The sequence below is a fragment of the Ostrinia nubilalis genome, chromosome 3 (assembly GCF_963855985.1).
Source record: "Ostrinia nubilalis chromosome 3, ilOstNubi1.1, whole genome shotgun sequence".
Taxonomy (NCBI): Eukaryota; Metazoa; Arthropoda; class Insecta; order Lepidoptera; family Crambidae; genus Ostrinia; species Ostrinia nubilalis.
The window spans coordinates 5,926,239-5,942,660 of NC_087090.1; the positions used below are offsets into that span (position 1 = coordinate 5,926,239).

Here is a 16,422-nt window from a genome sequence, read left to right on the forward strand (position 1 = left end):
TATTTAGGTAGCCGCTTTTAGAATAATGAGAGAAATGAATACACATTCACTAAGTAGACAATATTTTATTTTACATTTAGCATATTCTATTTTAGTGCTGATGGTGATAGAAACATTTCATATTCGGTGTCCATATGTCACCGTAACATTGTGAATTCCGTCAGATTATAATCTGACGTAGTTGGATTACAATCTAACCTAACCTAACCCACTGTTAGTTTACAATCTCACGCGTTATATTGTAAACTGACGGAGTTCACAATTTCTCGTTGACACATATATCAGGCAAATATTTGTTTGTCAGTGAAGCAGTGGAATAAAATTTGCAAATATTTACGTATTGGGTTGTTCTAGGAAGCTATACAAGCCGTCAAGAGTACCTACGGAACGTAGAACCCAAACTAACAACCTGAAGAGGCGGGAAATCTTTTTGACTAAGTTTTGACTGTTAGCATGACAAAGAGAAAATGAGATTTCGAGTTGCGCCCACTGCGGGTATTAGGCGGTTAGTTTGACAGTCGTGACATACATTTATGAAATATTTTAATCAGTACATAAAACTAAGTGATCACATAAATCATGTCGCTTAGTGCTAGGTCAAGAGTCAAGACCCAAGGGAGCTCACAGACGAGTGACAGTATATCGGTGATTGTCGCCGACGGCAGATATTCAAATTGGACGATGGTCCCCGATGCATCGCGACTCCCGAAGACTGGGTAGTCGCTAAAACGAGGTTTAGACTAGCATTAAAACTTGCAGAAGTTGACTTCCTGCTGTTGCAAACTGTTTGTTTACCATTGCGTAAATAGCTGTGATTTACAGTGCTGACAGCTTGCGGAAGTCAACTTCTGCTTTTATTGCTAGCCTAAGCCTCGCATATTCCGCGATTTAAAATCCGCGTAGTATAATTGCCTCGCGGAACTTCACCTCAAAGATAACATCGCCATTAATATTAATTTATTACCCTCATACATGCTACGATATATGAAATTGACACGTATAGTGAGTATCGACATGCCATGAGCGAAAGGCGCGAGTCAGAGACTGTCGCCGACAGTCGCCTACGACTATCACAAGCAGTCGCCGATATAATGTCGCACGTCTGTAAGCTCTTGCGAGTACAAATAGCATCACTGGACGAACACTTAACTAATCTAATGCAAGTTCAATAAAATAATAAAGTTAGTACCAAGTTTCTACTGTTGTGATCAAGCAATGAAACATGTTACAGTCAGTGGTAAGAAATGTGGCCTAACTTATCCTTCAATAATAAAAGTACTTATGTACCTGTGTTTATTTTATGCATTATCATTTGAAGAATTTGTAAATTAATTTTGGCTATGACAAAAAAATATGTTACAAGCAATAGTAATTTAATTACATTAATTCAAAATTCTTTGCTTTTTTTTCTATTATGTTGTAAGTATATTTTTGGTTTCTATACAAAAACATAGCTTCTTTACAATGTGCGTGTGCCACAATAGCTATAACATCGACGATAAAGGCTGAGACATATTTTTTGCTGCTGACTGTATTTCTTATAATATAGCAAAATAAAATAATAAGAAGCTTAAAGATAACAGTGAATCAAGATATCATTAATAACGGCTGTTAGTTTATACATACATTTATTCGAAATTATGTAATAGTATAGCTTTTTACATAAAGTTAAAATCACTGACATTTAAAGTAACTGTAGAGTGCTAAAACTAACTTAGCCCCATTTCTACCAAAGCAGAGTGGAGCAGAGGTGTGTTGAATAATCAATCAGATTTCATTATTTCCACTTCTTTCGTCCCCGCGCCGCGCCGCCGCATAGAAAGATTTGACGGCCTGACACTTCTCCATTCCGCTTTGGTGGAAACCGGGCCTTATTACATAACAAACAGCTATCTGTTCTACTAGTGACCTACTAAAATATTTTTCAAACTTATCTAGTTATTATACTTTTTCTTAAATGTAACTATATTGACATGTTATTAATAATATAGTACATTATTTAAACATAAAAGTTACCCACTAGTAGATTGGATTAAATTATAGTGCTTTAACAGAATCCTCCTTAATGATGAAATAATTTCAAGATAAGACTTTCAAACAAGAAGCCTTATAGTATGGGTTTTGTCAAACTCAGTTATATTCTTCATCTTCATCCATAGCGAAGTCTACCCCAGAATCAACAGCACAAACAGGGCTAGAAATTAAAAAAAATATAATTTTTCATTTTCCTTTCTTTAAAATTAATTTATGAAAAGTGTTTACTGTATACATACCTCATAGCTCTGCATGTCAGGAAAACAATCCTTTTTAACTTTCGATTGTAAAAGAAATAGTTGAACCCCCATAGGCAGCCAGGTTCTCCAAAAGGATCACTAGCTAAGTCAGGGTTATAGCTATAAATGCGACACTCTGAAAGGAGGACTTCTTCTTCCACTGCAGCCCATAGAGCAGGTCGCAGTTGCCTCCACCGCAGCCCGCCCACTGCTGACAGGGCAGCATCAACTGCACCTTGAACCCAGCTGAGCGAAGGCTCAGCACTAAACTCACTGCTCTGGAAAAAAAACATTTCTTAATGCAATCCTTATCAAAATCAGAAAAACAAAGTAATAATGGAACAAACTTTTCCAAATGGCATAAAAAATAAATACCTTTGCCATAGAAAAATCATAGTCTGGAAAAGCAGCATTAAGAGTTGCAATCAAGTAAAATAATGTTTTCCTGGAAATAGTATCACACAGTACTCCATCTTCATCTCCTGATAGACTGTGGCTGCAATAGACCATGAAAAAAGTTAGTAAAATAAAGTAGGTTTTGTGTTCTTTACCAAATTCATCTATGGCATCATAAAAGTACAATCACTATGAGACAACTAGAATTCAAATGTTGGTACTGTTTCATGCAAGCCTACCCTCTGACTCAAGATTGGGTGTAAGACTTACTATACCTGTATGTGACACCTTCTGGTGGTGACAATGCTTGAAGGTCGTGAGTGGTTTCTCCAGCAGCAGTAAACCGCTTGTAAAAAGCTTTTTCAGTACCAGCCATCTTGCAGCTGTAACTTTCCACTCGTCCCTGCACAACACTGTCACCGTTCAATATTGATAGAGCTCTGCTTAGAGCTTCCAAACGGCCACTCTCAAGAAGTTTCATCTTCCTAGATAAAGCTTTTAAAAATTTACCCGCTCAAATTAGTTGCTGTCAAAAGTAATATTGAATTTGTGCAGCAAAGTGCACTACTTCTGTACATGGGTATAAATATTCCTTTTCTTTTCGAGTGAAGAAGTTTCGGTATCAGATTCGTCTTCTGTTCTTCGTTCACGCTGATGGAATGCGGGAACATCACAAATAAGAGAAAAAGTTTTATTTTACAAATTGTTATGGACGACAGCAAAATTTATTTTTAGCTTGTTTAGTGGCTTCTACACAAGGAGCGCTTCACTTCACTTGTTGTCCTACAAAAGTACAATCACTTCGAATTCAGGGTTAAAGATCAAAATCCATGGAAGACATCGTCACAAAATGTATTAGCACAGTTGAACCACAGTTTGTTACACTAATTGAACCAAATAAGAGCGATTTCTTATCAGAATTTTTAGAAGTACACAAAGAAACACTAACATTCGTTTTGATCGACCATATCTAACCATAGACAACAAAGAGGCACTGTGGGGTGGGCACTGCTTACTTTCTGACAGTTGCACAGTTACCAACTATTTCTAGACACCCTAGTTAGAGTTACGTAATAGGGGTTAACCATAGACAATAGAATAAAAAAAATGCCGGTAAGCAGCTGTCATCTGTCAGCAAATTGCCAATGTCAAAAAAATCTGCTTCTGGCTGGGCCTCTGTGGAATTTGTAATTTTGTAAAAGTTAATTTTTATGTTTTGTAAGCCTTATTAAATGATAGTTCCCCAGATTCAAATTGTTTAAGCAAAATATAGCAATAAGCAGTATATTCCTGACTTCATAAAATAACAGTTCGTAAGAATGAGTATTTTGAAAATGTTTCCTACAAATACGATTATTTCAACATTTCTTCGGTCTCGTTGTCCTAGCTGTTTCAGATATCAAAACTATGGTATGTAGAAGCGATTATCTTTGTTTTTTCACGATTGCATTACATATTTTTTATCAATATTTCGATCAACATTTTGTACGAAACCGTTGATGTTGGTGCCTCTAAAATTAAATAGCTAGAATAAATAAATATTTGCGAATATACCAAGTCTTAATTGTATTGTAATCTAACTTATGAACAAGGTTCTTTTAACCCTAAAAGATTGACCGTCAGAGTTTGGTTTATAATGGTATGCTTTAATTCCAAAGCATTCCCTAATGGTTTACATTAAAATAATTTAATAATAGAATACATTTTGTGTAATGTTAATGTATGCTTTTTCTTTTTAGCAACACGTAAAAGATTTTACCGCAGTACAAGTATTGTGCAAAATGAAAATAAATGGGAAGTTACATTAGACCACCGACGTTTGAAAACACCCAATGGGCGTGTATTTGTCGTCCAAAGTGAGCCTTTGGCACGGGCTGTAGCAGCTGAATGGGACTCACAAACAGAAGTTATTGCTCAGCCAACTATGCATTTGGTAATAATAATAAAATAAATTATGATTTCTATATGTGTACTGTTGATGCTCTCTCTAGACATTTTTTGTGACATACTTTTTCTTTTACTTTACTCTTAAGAGGCATAGCTTTAATCTGAAAGGCTATTTTATTTAATAACATGACAAATTATAATTTTCAAATAGACATTACAAAAATATGTTGCTTAGATCTAGGTTGTAATTCAGAAATATGTGTTATTAGAAAAGCAAGGCGGTTAGATCAGTACTAGATTATACTTGCTTACTTACTACTACTACACATACTTGCTTACTGAATAAAAATTAAATCTTGAGAATGTATTTTTGCTTTTGTCCATTGTAAAAGTCACGTCATCATCACAGACAGGTATTATACATTACAAGGGACATGAATCTTACAAATGCTGCAACCTTAATGTCATTATATGATATTGCCTGCTATGGCAAAATAGAAAGTGAAATAAATATTTTTTTAAATATTGATATTATTTTTCAGACTGCTTTATGCAATACAGCATTGGACAATCCAGGAAAGATTACTTCTCACGACATAGCCAGTTATTTGCTAGATTGTTATCCCACGGACACTCTTCTTTTTCATTCTGATGTAAGTTGATTAAAAGTAAAAACAAACCTATTTTTTTAACCAATTTCATAATCACTTAAGGTTTTCTTTAAGCGTACCTAACTACCTTGCTCTGTGAAGCGATCGCGAAATAGAATTCCATGTCCATTTGTCTTGTGTACCTATGGAAATAAACCATGGAATGTTACTTTTTTCAACCAAACCATTGAAAATGCTATACATAAACATCAAAAGGCAAAGGACTGCGTTAATTATGTAATGTTATTTCAAGGAAGAAGAAGAATTGAAAAATCTACAACTTAAAAAGTGGGTTCCAGTATTGGAGTGGTTCCAAGAAAGATATAATATCAAGCAAGAATTATCACATGGCCTGGAGCCACCTCCAGTTACAACTGAAACTAGAGCTGTTTTAGCAAGACATTTTCTATCTTATGACTTCCCAGCACTTACTGGTATGTATACCTGTTTGTATATTTTATATCCAATGAGGATCATTTCGATTTTTAGCTGTGAATGCAGATTTATAGGTCTAAGAAATCCTTAATATACAGTCCAAAAATTTTTGTTCTACGACAAAAATTGACGAAGTTATGGCTAAATTACTAAAAAAGTTCACTGACCGCCCGGCGCGGGACCGATGACGTCACTATATCCGATCCGAACGCCGCCGGCGTACTGCGTGGATACAAAATATTTTTTTCTAGCCAAACTATCAGTTTTAGAGAAAAACTTGTTATGACATTTATTCATCAGAATAAAGTAAGCTATCGATAGGTAATTTTTTAAAATAGAAATTGTGAAAAATATCGCAAAAAATCCATACGCTCATACGGTTCAATGGAACGCGGAGACGCGATTAGGGTCTCCGCGGTGGTATATTTGGCGATTTATTCAAATAAAGTGTTCATAAGTGTTGTTAGAGTCATATCTTCGTCCAAGTAAAATATAAAAATGTATAAATATTAATTTATTTACTTCTAACAATAAGTATAGCTGAGGCAGATACACTCTGCCTAGGCTACAAGACATTGCTATGAAGATCATTTCGATGTACACGCAATACCTACCTGTTATTTAGTTTTTCTGAGTTAAACCTACGTACCTACCTATCTATTCGCCGTTCCCACGGGCGGGCCAGCTGCTCCCTCCTGGAAATCTATTTAATCTTAGCCTAGAAGCTGGGTATGACTCCCCCGCCCCTCTCCTCTCCTCAGGTCATAAGCTGGGCATGACTTCCCCCTCGGCCAGAAGTCGGGTATGATTTACCCCCCCCCCCCCCCCCCCCGGCCAGAAACTGGGTATGACTTGACCCCTCCCCCTCCCCTCAGGCCAGAAGCTGGGTAAGGCTTGCCCCTCCCCCCAGGCCATAAGCATAAGCTGGGTATGACTCCCCCTAGGCCAGAAGGTGGGTATGACTCCCCCTAGGCCAGAAGCTGGGTATGACTTACCCCCCCCCAGGCCAGAACCAGGTTATGACTTGACCCCCCCCCCTCCCCCAGGCCAGAAGCTGGGTAAGGCTAGCCTCTCCCCCCAGTCCATAAGCATAAGCTAGGTATCACTCCCCCTCGGCCAGAAGCTGGGTAAGACTAAGATTTTCCATCCCAATAGTACGCCGGCTGCGCTCGATTCGGATATAGTGACGTCACGCGGCCCTGCGTACGTTGACTTTTAGCGGCAAAAACGGCCTATGTTTATTACTTAATATCTTCGCAAGTAATGGTCCGATTTGGATAATTCAAAAAGATATATCTTTCTTATGTCTTAAAGATTAACGTAGATACTAGTTTTATTGAATTTTCTACAACAGTACTGATCCTCATTGGGATGCAATTTTACAACAAAAAATTACTTGGATAGGCATATTATGCATTAGCCATTTAAGCTGAGTCAGTAGAAATTAATTTTAATGTGCCTTTCTTCACAATTTTTTTAATGAAATATGTAATATTGTGAATGATTATAAAAACGTGCATATATTTTGCAGCTTTTAGTTTTGGAGTTGATGCTCTGAAGTCGCCTATTTTGATGCTAGCATGTGTTGATAAATATTTGGAACCGACGGAAGCCGTCCTACTTGCACGTCTCGAAGAAGAATATCAGGTCAGTGAGTAATACAATATTCATACATATTCATATTCACACAAATGGTAGATATTTTAAATTTGAACTTCCTAAAATGCTTCGAAAATACGTGCCTTGTTAAGGAGTTTCATAAACCATATTTATGTAGAAAAGATTAAAGGGGTTTTAGTAACTTTTACGAGATTTGAACTCATAGGTATTTCTGATTGCTTCAGTTGGCGCGATGGGGTCGAGTTCCGTGGGCGCATGAATTAAACCAAGCAGAGCTAACGGCGCGAGTGGCTGCGTCCCTGCTCATTATTCAATGCTCCACTGAGTCGCATTCGGCACGAGCTAAGACGCCACAGAGCGAACAAACCACTCAATAAACTACAATTATTCTGGTCATCTTCTTTTTATTTGTTGACCTGTTCTAGTCCACTGTGCTACTTTCTGTGTTACTAATCAACTCATTGTCTTGAGTTGCGCCCGAGTGATGTCCATTAAACGGTGAATTGGTACAGTCGGGTGACTCACGTGGATGATCTTGTTGCGTTCATATTATTAGATTCTTTGTTTATCGGCTACTTTTGTCGTAAATGCAGTAGGGAGATTTTTGTCGCCAAAAGGCTTCACCAATTCAAAATCAAATGATATCATTTATTATAATATGCATTGTTTTGTTCAAGCAAGCTGTTAATATCTTGAAAAGTTAATCTACCTACTGTTTTTGTAATCTTACATTGATATTTACCTAATTTATAACATGCATATATATTGCATACTGATACATACTTATAACTTTTAAGTTAACAGTATCTAACTCTGCGAAGTAGGAAGTATTCTAAAATCAGGGAGAAAGCAAACTGGCAGCCAAATTTAAGCGGGGTCAACTCTGCAACGCATCGCGGCGAACAAGAATGAAATTAAAATAGCAAAAACAGTCGCGAAGTTACGCTAAATATAGCTGGGCGGGCGGAGCGCGCGCGCCGCAGTGCCGCTCGACCTCGCTTTGTTACAAGCGGGACGTGTTAGTATTTATTTGATACTATCGCTTTCATTCAAGTACAATTTATTTCCTTTATTATTATGTAAACAAAAGATTTTTAAAAATTAATACACCTATGAGCGTTCATTTATGTACCTCTTTGCAAAGGTAATTGCAAACGTGCCGACACGAAATCAAATGAAGTTTAAATTGATCAAAATTTTCTATAAGTGTAGAAGTGGGAGTGCAAATCGAGGCTAATATGTGTTAGTTTCGCGATTCTGATTCAACTACGCCCTAAAATATTTAGAGCGGAAGTAAGTACCTATTGATACAAGTATTTTGATAGACTTTGTTCTCCTTAGACCTTATAGGTAATTCTTATTTTTGTCGTGTGAAAAGTTCTACAACATTTTTAGACAAAAGTGACTTGTGTCGCTCGAGCGCATCACTAAGATTTTGTCTACTCGTAATAATGGAATAAATATCTCATGACCGATCATGATAAAACTGGTCGATCAAACAGTCATGATCCTGGTGTCAGAACCATTCATAGCACATGTGCCTCAATCAGACCGTCTTGTTGTTTTAACATGCCCTACGAAACGCGGAATCATAATATTTACTGTGCTTAATAATGAGATATTATTTCATTGATTTTCAGGGGTGATGAGCGGCGACACGGAAATAGGGTTACCTCGCCCTCGTCCCCTGTCTGGTGGATTCTGGACTCTGTTGTCGTGGCTGCGCCGCGAGGACCACCTCTCCTCCAGCGACAGCTTGTCCAGCGCTGGCTCCGACCGCACCGCAGTCAGCTTCGCCTTCCTGACTCCGGCGCACTACCACGCCAGCGCGCCCCCTGTCGTCGTCGCGCCACCCGGCCCGCCCACCGACACTTACAAGCAAAGATTGCGCGAACGCAACATAAGGAGGCAGTACGACCGAGATATAACTCTTCATAGAAAATACGGCCTTTTCAGAGGGGAAGGCGTTAACGGGTACGACGCCTCAACTTTGCCCACAGCGAGACTTGCCCAAGGAAAGACTGGCAACAGGCAAGAACGGGAACGGAGAGCCACCAGCGAGTGCTACCAGCGACGCGCCGCGCACGTGCCCGGGAAGCGCCGCGCGCCGCAGCCTCCAGGCCGAGTGCTTGAGCCGACGGCTTCTATTAAACGAACCAGAAAGCGACCAGCGCCCCAGCCACCGATTAAACTCACAGAGAAATCTAAGGAAAACGTTATTCAATCGGCCGACAAAACGATCCACATGAATGCTCAGGCGGCACACAAAGATAAAGAATCGACGTGTCATGATGTTTCAACTGATTGTAAGCCTGAAAAATACACAAAAAAGGATAACAGAGATGCTAAAATAAAGCCTGATAAGAATTTTTTGAAACAAATATTTGAAAATAAAAAGAAAAATACGACTGTAGATATAACTTCAATTAAAGTCCTCCCTAGCATTAGTGAATTGGACGCACAGGCAGCTGAAATTATAGAGAATAAAAAATTAAGAAACAACGAAAACATAAATCATCAAACAAATATTGCGTCTTTTAAAATGTATGTAAATTGCACCAAGTGTACTAAGAAGCCTTGTATTTGTGCAACAGATGCGATGTCGTCTATCTTGGAAGAGAGTCGCAATAAAAATGCATCCACACATACCCAAACGGAAAACAATGCTCGAAAATCTACAAGCAATAGTAGAATAGACGAAAAGCAGAAGTTGAAAGATATGTTAAAGGAAATGAAAGATTCCCTTCCGAAAAAAACAAATCATGATACCAAAGTTTCACACACTCATTTAAAATCTGGTGCTTTTTCAACCAACTCAAATAAAGATACGTTGGTCATTGAGGCTCCAACTTTACGGATAGGATCTGTAAGTGCAGACGAGACTAATAATAAATCTAAGCGAGCCTCTTTTCCAACTACGCAAGTTACTGAGAAAACAGGTGGTTCATCCAATGTAACCATTATGCAAACTAAAATGAATTCCATTGCTCAAACTCCGCAATCTTCTTCAAATAATGGACTATTCAAAGTAAATAATAGACAAGAACTTCATATAACTGAAAACAAATCTAATCTTACTTCGAAAGAAACCACGAAAGATGCAGCGGGACAAAATCCCAAAACGTGTATGAGCAATAATCGGATAGATATTGGTTCTTCTGAAAATAGAAAATTGAATAAGCCTTTAAAAATATCTTCATTATTGAATCCTATTTATATCCCAAAAGATACAACGTGTATACAAGATGTATCAAAAAATGTGAGCAAAGAAGAATACCCTAAATTGGTAAAGTCCGAAACTTCTAGTCAGACAAATTTTGCAACTGCTAAAGCTGTAAGAGACATAGTTTTAAATTCTGATCTTAAAAGGAATCAAGCATCTGCTCCTTCACCACCATTGATCTCTAGTAATGAGCAATTAAAGAAAACATGTGTTAGTGATGGTTCTGGAAAATTAAGTGGTGTGAAGCCTCCAGACCAAAACGGTGTAACTACTCCAACACATTATGAGAAACAAAAGGAAAATACTAATGTTGAAAGGTTAAGTCAACACTTACGACGGCGAGAATTGGTGAACCAATTGGAACAGTCTATAGCAAAAGGAGATGAACGCGCCGCTGCTGAAGCTGCATCTAAACTAGCTCAACTGAGACTTTCATGTTCTGTTTTATCTTTTACTTCGCAAATTTTATCGGAACCTTCTACCTCAAAAATACAGACGGAAAAAAATATTCTCCAAGACCAAACCAAAAATGACAAATCAAAAATCAATGAACCACTTCCTTCTAAAAAATCATTGGCTGCGACAACATCTTTAACAGAAGCTAAAGATCCGCCAAAAGTAGTGAATGTGCCGACTACATCTGCTATCAAAGTCCAAGAAGAAAGAGTACAAAAAACTGGCGCAGACGTCATTAAAAGTAGTATAACTGAATCAAATGCTTCTCCTCTACGGCCCACAACGTTAAAAGGTCTGCCATCAAAAAATGACGCTGATAACATAGCGTAAGTATCAAAATCGCCACATTTTTATTTAAATCCCATATCATGACATCAGTAGTTATCTACTTACTTATTTCAGTATCAACGTATGGGTTGAAGATAAAGAGAAAACCCGAGGACCCATTAAATTAGTCATTCGACGAGCGGCTGTGGTTGGCGAGCTGCGGCGGCGGGCCGAGCAGTCGTTCGGCCTGCCCTCGCGCCTGCAGCGGTGGATCGTCGGCCGGACGCTGTGCACCAACGACAACACATCACTCGCTTCCCTGGCTGGGCCATCTCTTAGTGCGCCTTTTTATCTATGTTTGGTGGAAGCTGGTAAGTTAATTACTATGCATGATATTTTTTTGTTAATTTATCTATTTGTCCTTGAGATTCTGGTAAACCCCAATGGGTTACAAAAGATCATATTATTATTGTACTTAATTAATTATTTAATACGATTGTTATAATTTTCTCAATTCAACTATTACAGATGAAAATGCGGAGCAAGTTAATCTTGAACAAAATGACAACGCTATCAACACAAAAGAGGTTGAAAATCATAACGCAATCGAGAAAAAGTCGAGTGACGTGTATAACGAATTAGTTCAATTAGAACAACAAGCACTAGTTCCTAATGCTGAAGAGTTCGAATGTGAAATATGCATGGAACAATGTCAACCTGGAGACGGGGTGGTCCTGCGGGAATGCGTACATTCATTTTGTAAAGGTTGTCTCTCAGATGTTATACGTCATTGTGAGGAACCGGCAGTTTTATGTCCAGCTACGGCTTGTCCCGGCGAATTACATGAACGCGAAATTCGTGCGCTCGTCAGTCCCGAAGAATACGAACGATGGCTCGCGCGGGGCCTCGCCGCTGCCGAGAGCGGCTCCAGGAACGCGTTCCACTGCCGCACCCGCGACTGCGCGGGCTGGGCTATGTGTGAAGTCGGCGTAAGAAGATTCCCATGCCCGGTTTGCAAACACACCAACTGTGTGCCCTGCCAAGTAAGTTGCTAATACATACCTACCTATGTACTAAGTAATGACTTATAAATTACATATCAACATAATAACTTGTCTTTATTGCACTTGCACACCATATTTAACATAAATAAAAAAAACCTTATTTACCTAAAAAGGTACACTTAGCTATCAGTTATGGTCTTTACGTTTGATTTACTTAGTTATATGCTATCTGTGCTAAGCCTGTGATTACGTAATTAAAACGTATAAATATTAATCATATTTCAGGCTATTCATGAAAATGAAACTTGTGAACAACACCGCGCCAAACTGTTAGCAGCTGCAGCCACTAACGCTGTTAGTGAAACCGATGAGGGGACTCGTGCACTGATCGACTCTTTAATAGCTCGAGGTGAAGCACTACAATGCCCCGAGTGCAGTGCCATTATTACTAAGAAGTGGGGTTGTGACTGGGTGAAATGCTCCGCATGCAAAACGGAGATATGCTGGGTCACGCGCGGCCGCCGGTGGGGGCCGGCGGGCCGCGGGGACACCAGCGGCGGCTGCCGGTGTGGCGTGGATGGTAAAAGGTGTCACCCTTCGTGCGGATACTGCCACTAACATTTTTATAGTCTACTAGCTGACCCGGCGAACTTCGTACCGCCTTAGCGTAGAGATTTTCTTTATATTTTTTTCCGTAAAAACCTTGTACAGAGTATTAGAAAACTACAAAAAAAAAAATCAGCCAAATCGGTCAAGCCGTTTTCATGTTATGTCGTGACAACGGAAAACGGGTTTCATCCCAACTAATATTATAAATGCGAAAGTAACTCTGTCTGTCTGTCTGTCTGTCTGTTACGCTTTCCCGCTTAAACCTCGCAACCGATTTTGATGAAATTTGGCATAGAGATAGTTTGAGTCCCGGGAAAGAACATAGGATAGTTTTTATCCCGGTTTTTGAAACAGGGACGCGCGCGATAAAGTTTTTCTGTGACAGACAAAATGCCACGCGGGCGAAGCCGCGGGCGGAAAGCTAGTTTTTATATATGTTACAGGAAATGTATGAATTCTAGGAATTGTATACTAATCCTAGGAAATGTATACAATTCCGAAGCTATTTAGGAAATGTATAAAATATTGCTTCAGAGATTTTTTAATACGCACATATCCTAGGACATGTATACTTTTCCTAGGAATTTTATAGAATTCCAATATTGTATTAGGAAATGTATAAAACTAAGCGGCACACGCGCGGTCGTGTGATCGGTTGCCCCTCAGTACGCCTAAAATTTCATTTAGCCAAACCACATTGGCCGATAGGTACTTTTAACTCACAACTATTATTGTTTAGCCTGAAAGTTGTTTTCGCACTATTATACTTTGGCTGAAAAAAATATTTGCCTATTGGCATACCTTTCTTTCGGTATTACGCATATTACGCTGAAGTATTGGAAAGCCCTAATTTTAACATCTCTTTTATTAAACTATTATTGGCATGAATGTTTTAGTACTCCTGTAGCTGGATAACAAAGTCTCGGTTAGGTTAGGTTAGACTTGTGACCTTACACATACACAGCGGCCGCGGCGCCATTTTCGGAGAAAAAAAAGAAATATTAATTACATTTCCGATTGATGTTTAGGAAATGTGTAAATTTCCTAGGAAATGTGTCTAATATAATTTACATCACACATTTCCGGGTGATTTTAGGACTTATACACAAATCCTAGGAATTGTATACAATGACGGATTTCATACATTTCCTGTAACATATATATAGATTATTTATTGTGACAGACTAGCATTTTTTGTCTCTGTTGTAACAAAAAGGATGATGGGCACAAATGTATGGAAAGTGGTACCCGCTCCAATAGCCATAACCAATATATATTTTAAAAGGCCTTTAGATGTAGGAAAATGTCTGCTATGGGGCCAGTTCTAATTCACGTTTTGAAAGCAGTAATTCCACTAAGTAAATGAAAGTATAACACAATCATCCATGTATACAAGTATGCACTATCACTACAATCTATTAATAATCCTAACCAAAAAATCATTGAAAAGAAAACATAGCGCCTACGATGAACTAAGAAAGCTATTAGCCCTTTATTCGCTTTCATCATCATCATCATGATCATTTTAGCCATAGGACGTCCAGTTGAACATAGGCCTCCCCCAATGATTTCCACAATGGTCGGTTAGTGGCGGCCTGCATCCAGCGCCTTCCCGCTACCTTTATGAGGTCGTCGGTCCATCTTATGGGTGGACTTATTAGGTCTTGTGGGTTTATTAGCTTTAGCAACCCATAATAAAACTCTTAATTAAGAAGTAATAAAACTTTAATCAAAGTTACACCCTAGTTGAACTCTGGCCTTAATGAGGATCAGTACTGTTGTAGAAAATTCAATAAAACTAGTATCTACGTTAATCTTTAAGACATAAGAAAGATATATCTTTTTGAATTATCCAAATCGGACCATTACTTACGAAGATATTAAGTAATAAACATAGGCCGTTTTTGCCGCTAAAAGTCAACGTACGCAGGGCCGCGTGACGTCACTATATCCGAATCGAGCGCAGCCGGCGTACTATTGGGATGGAAAATATTTTTTTCCAGCTAAACTATCAGTTTTAGAAAAAAACTTTTAATAACATTTATTCATCAAAATAAAGTAACCTATCGACCAGTATTTTTTAAAAATAAAAATTGTGAAAAATAAGTATCGCTATGTCCAAAAACCACATTTTCATAGGATTCGATGCAATGCGGAGACGCGGTTGGGGTGAGTGGTAACTTAATGATTGTTTGTATTGAACATAATAATACATAATAATATGATGCTAATACCCAGTTTCTGGCCTGGGGGGGGGGAGGATAAGTCATACCCAGCTTATAGCCTGGGGGGAGGGGCAAGCCTTACCCAGCTTCTGGCCTTGGTGGGAGGGGGGGGGAGAGGCAAGTCATACCCAGTTTCTGACCTGGGGGGGAGGGGCTAGCCTTACCCAGCTTCTGGCCTAGGGGGAGGGGGGGGTCAAGAGTCATACCCAGTTTCCGGCCTGGGGGGGGGGGGAGGGTATGTAATACCCAGCTTCTGGCCGAGGGGGAGTCATACCCAGCTTATGCTTATGGGCTGGGGGGAGGGGCTAGCCTTACCCAGCTTCTGGCCTGGGGGGGGGGGTTAAGTCATACCCAGCTTCTGGCCGAAGGGGAGTCATATCCAGCTTATACTTATGGCCTGGGGGGCAAGAAGCCTTACCCAGCTTCTGGCCTGGGGGGCGGGGGAGGGGTCAAGTCATACCCAGTTTTGGGCCTGGGGGGGGGGGTAAATTATACCCAACTTCTGGCCGCGAACAGATAGGTAGGTACGTACTCAGAAAAACTAAATAACAGGTAGGTATTACGTGTACATCGAAATGATCTTCATAGCAATGTCTTGTAGCCTAGGCAGAGTGTATCTGCCTCAGCTATACCTTATTGTTAGAAGTAAATAAATTAATACTTATACATTTTTATATTTTACTTGGATGAAGATATGACTCTAACAACACTTATGAACACTTTATTTGAATAAATCGCCAAATATACCACCCGCGGAGACCCCAATCGCGCTTCTGCGTTCCATTGAATCGTATGAGCGTATGGATTTTTTGCGTTATTTTTCACAATTTCTATTTTTAAAAATTACCTATCGATAGCTTACTTTATTCTGATGAATAAATGTCATTACAAGTTTTTCTCTAAAACTGATAGTTTGGCTAGAAAAAAATATTTTCTATCCACGCAGTACGCCGGCAGCGTTCGGATCGGATATAATGACGTCATCGTCCCCGCGCCGGGCGGTCAGTGAACTTTTTTAGTAATTTGGCCATAACTTCGTCAATTTTTGTCGTAGAACAAAAATTTTTGGACTGTGTATTAAGGATTTCTTAGCCCTATAAATCTGCATTCACAGCTAAAAATCGAAATGATCCTCATTGTCATTTGGTATGGATATGACATTTTAGTCCATGTTTCTTCCTGGGTGTAACTTTTTATTAATAAGGGGGTAGTAGTTCTTTACATAAAAATATTTATTTCACAATTATCCCTATAAATAATTGTTATAGAGTTAAGGAAGGATGCTGGAGCAGTAAACCCTTCATGCCTCGCATAACCTAAGTACCATACGATGGACACGTTGATACTTTGGTTACACAAAAAGTATGTTTATCTTCG

At 39.0% G+C, this 16,422-nt stretch overlaps 3 protein-coding genes across 3 annotated transcripts; 2 read left to right on the forward strand and 1 right to left on the reverse strand.

Annotated features, from left to right (window-relative positions):
• Positions 1–50: 50 nt before the first annotated feature.
• LOC135087720 (repressor of RNA polymerase III transcription MAF1 homolog) lies at positions 51–3,668 on the reverse strand. Its single transcript, XM_063982487.1, has 4 exons — positions 2,945–3,668; positions 2,649–2,769; positions 2,274–2,551; positions 51–2,194 (listed from the first exon to the last, which is right to left on the reverse strand). The coding sequence occupies exons 1-4, from the start codon at positions 3,148–3,150 to the stop codon at positions 2,131–2,133; spliced, it is 669 nt and encodes a 222-aa protein (XP_063838557.1). The 5' UTR covers positions 3,151–3,668; the 3' UTR covers positions 51–2,130.
• Positions 3,669–3,807: 139 nt separating this feature from the next.
• Positions 3,808–7,655, forward strand: LOC135087719 (ATP synthase mitochondrial F1 complex assembly factor 2). Its single transcript, XM_063982486.1, has 6 exons — positions 3,808–4,079; positions 4,409–4,602; positions 5,099–5,209; positions 5,460–5,640; positions 7,173–7,288; positions 7,486–7,655. Exons 1-6 carry the CDS (start codon positions 3,989–3,991, stop codon positions 7,636–7,638), a joined length of 846 nt encoding a protein of 281 aa, XP_063838556.1. The 5' UTR covers positions 3,808–3,988; the 3' UTR covers positions 7,639–7,655.
• Positions 7,656–7,888: 233 nt separating this feature from the next.
• LOC135087718 (uncharacterized) lies at positions 7,889–12,844 on the forward strand. The gene is made up of 5 exons (XM_063982485.1): positions 7,889–8,554; positions 8,902–11,266; positions 11,343–11,578; positions 11,736–12,250; positions 12,497–12,844. Exons 2-5 carry the CDS (start codon positions 8,907–8,909, stop codon positions 12,827–12,829), a joined length of 3,444 nt encoding a protein of 1,147 aa, XP_063838555.1. The 5' UTR covers positions 7,889–8,554; positions 8,902–8,906; the 3' UTR covers positions 12,830–12,844.
• The last annotated feature ends 3,578 nt before the right edge of the window (positions 12,845–16,422 follow it).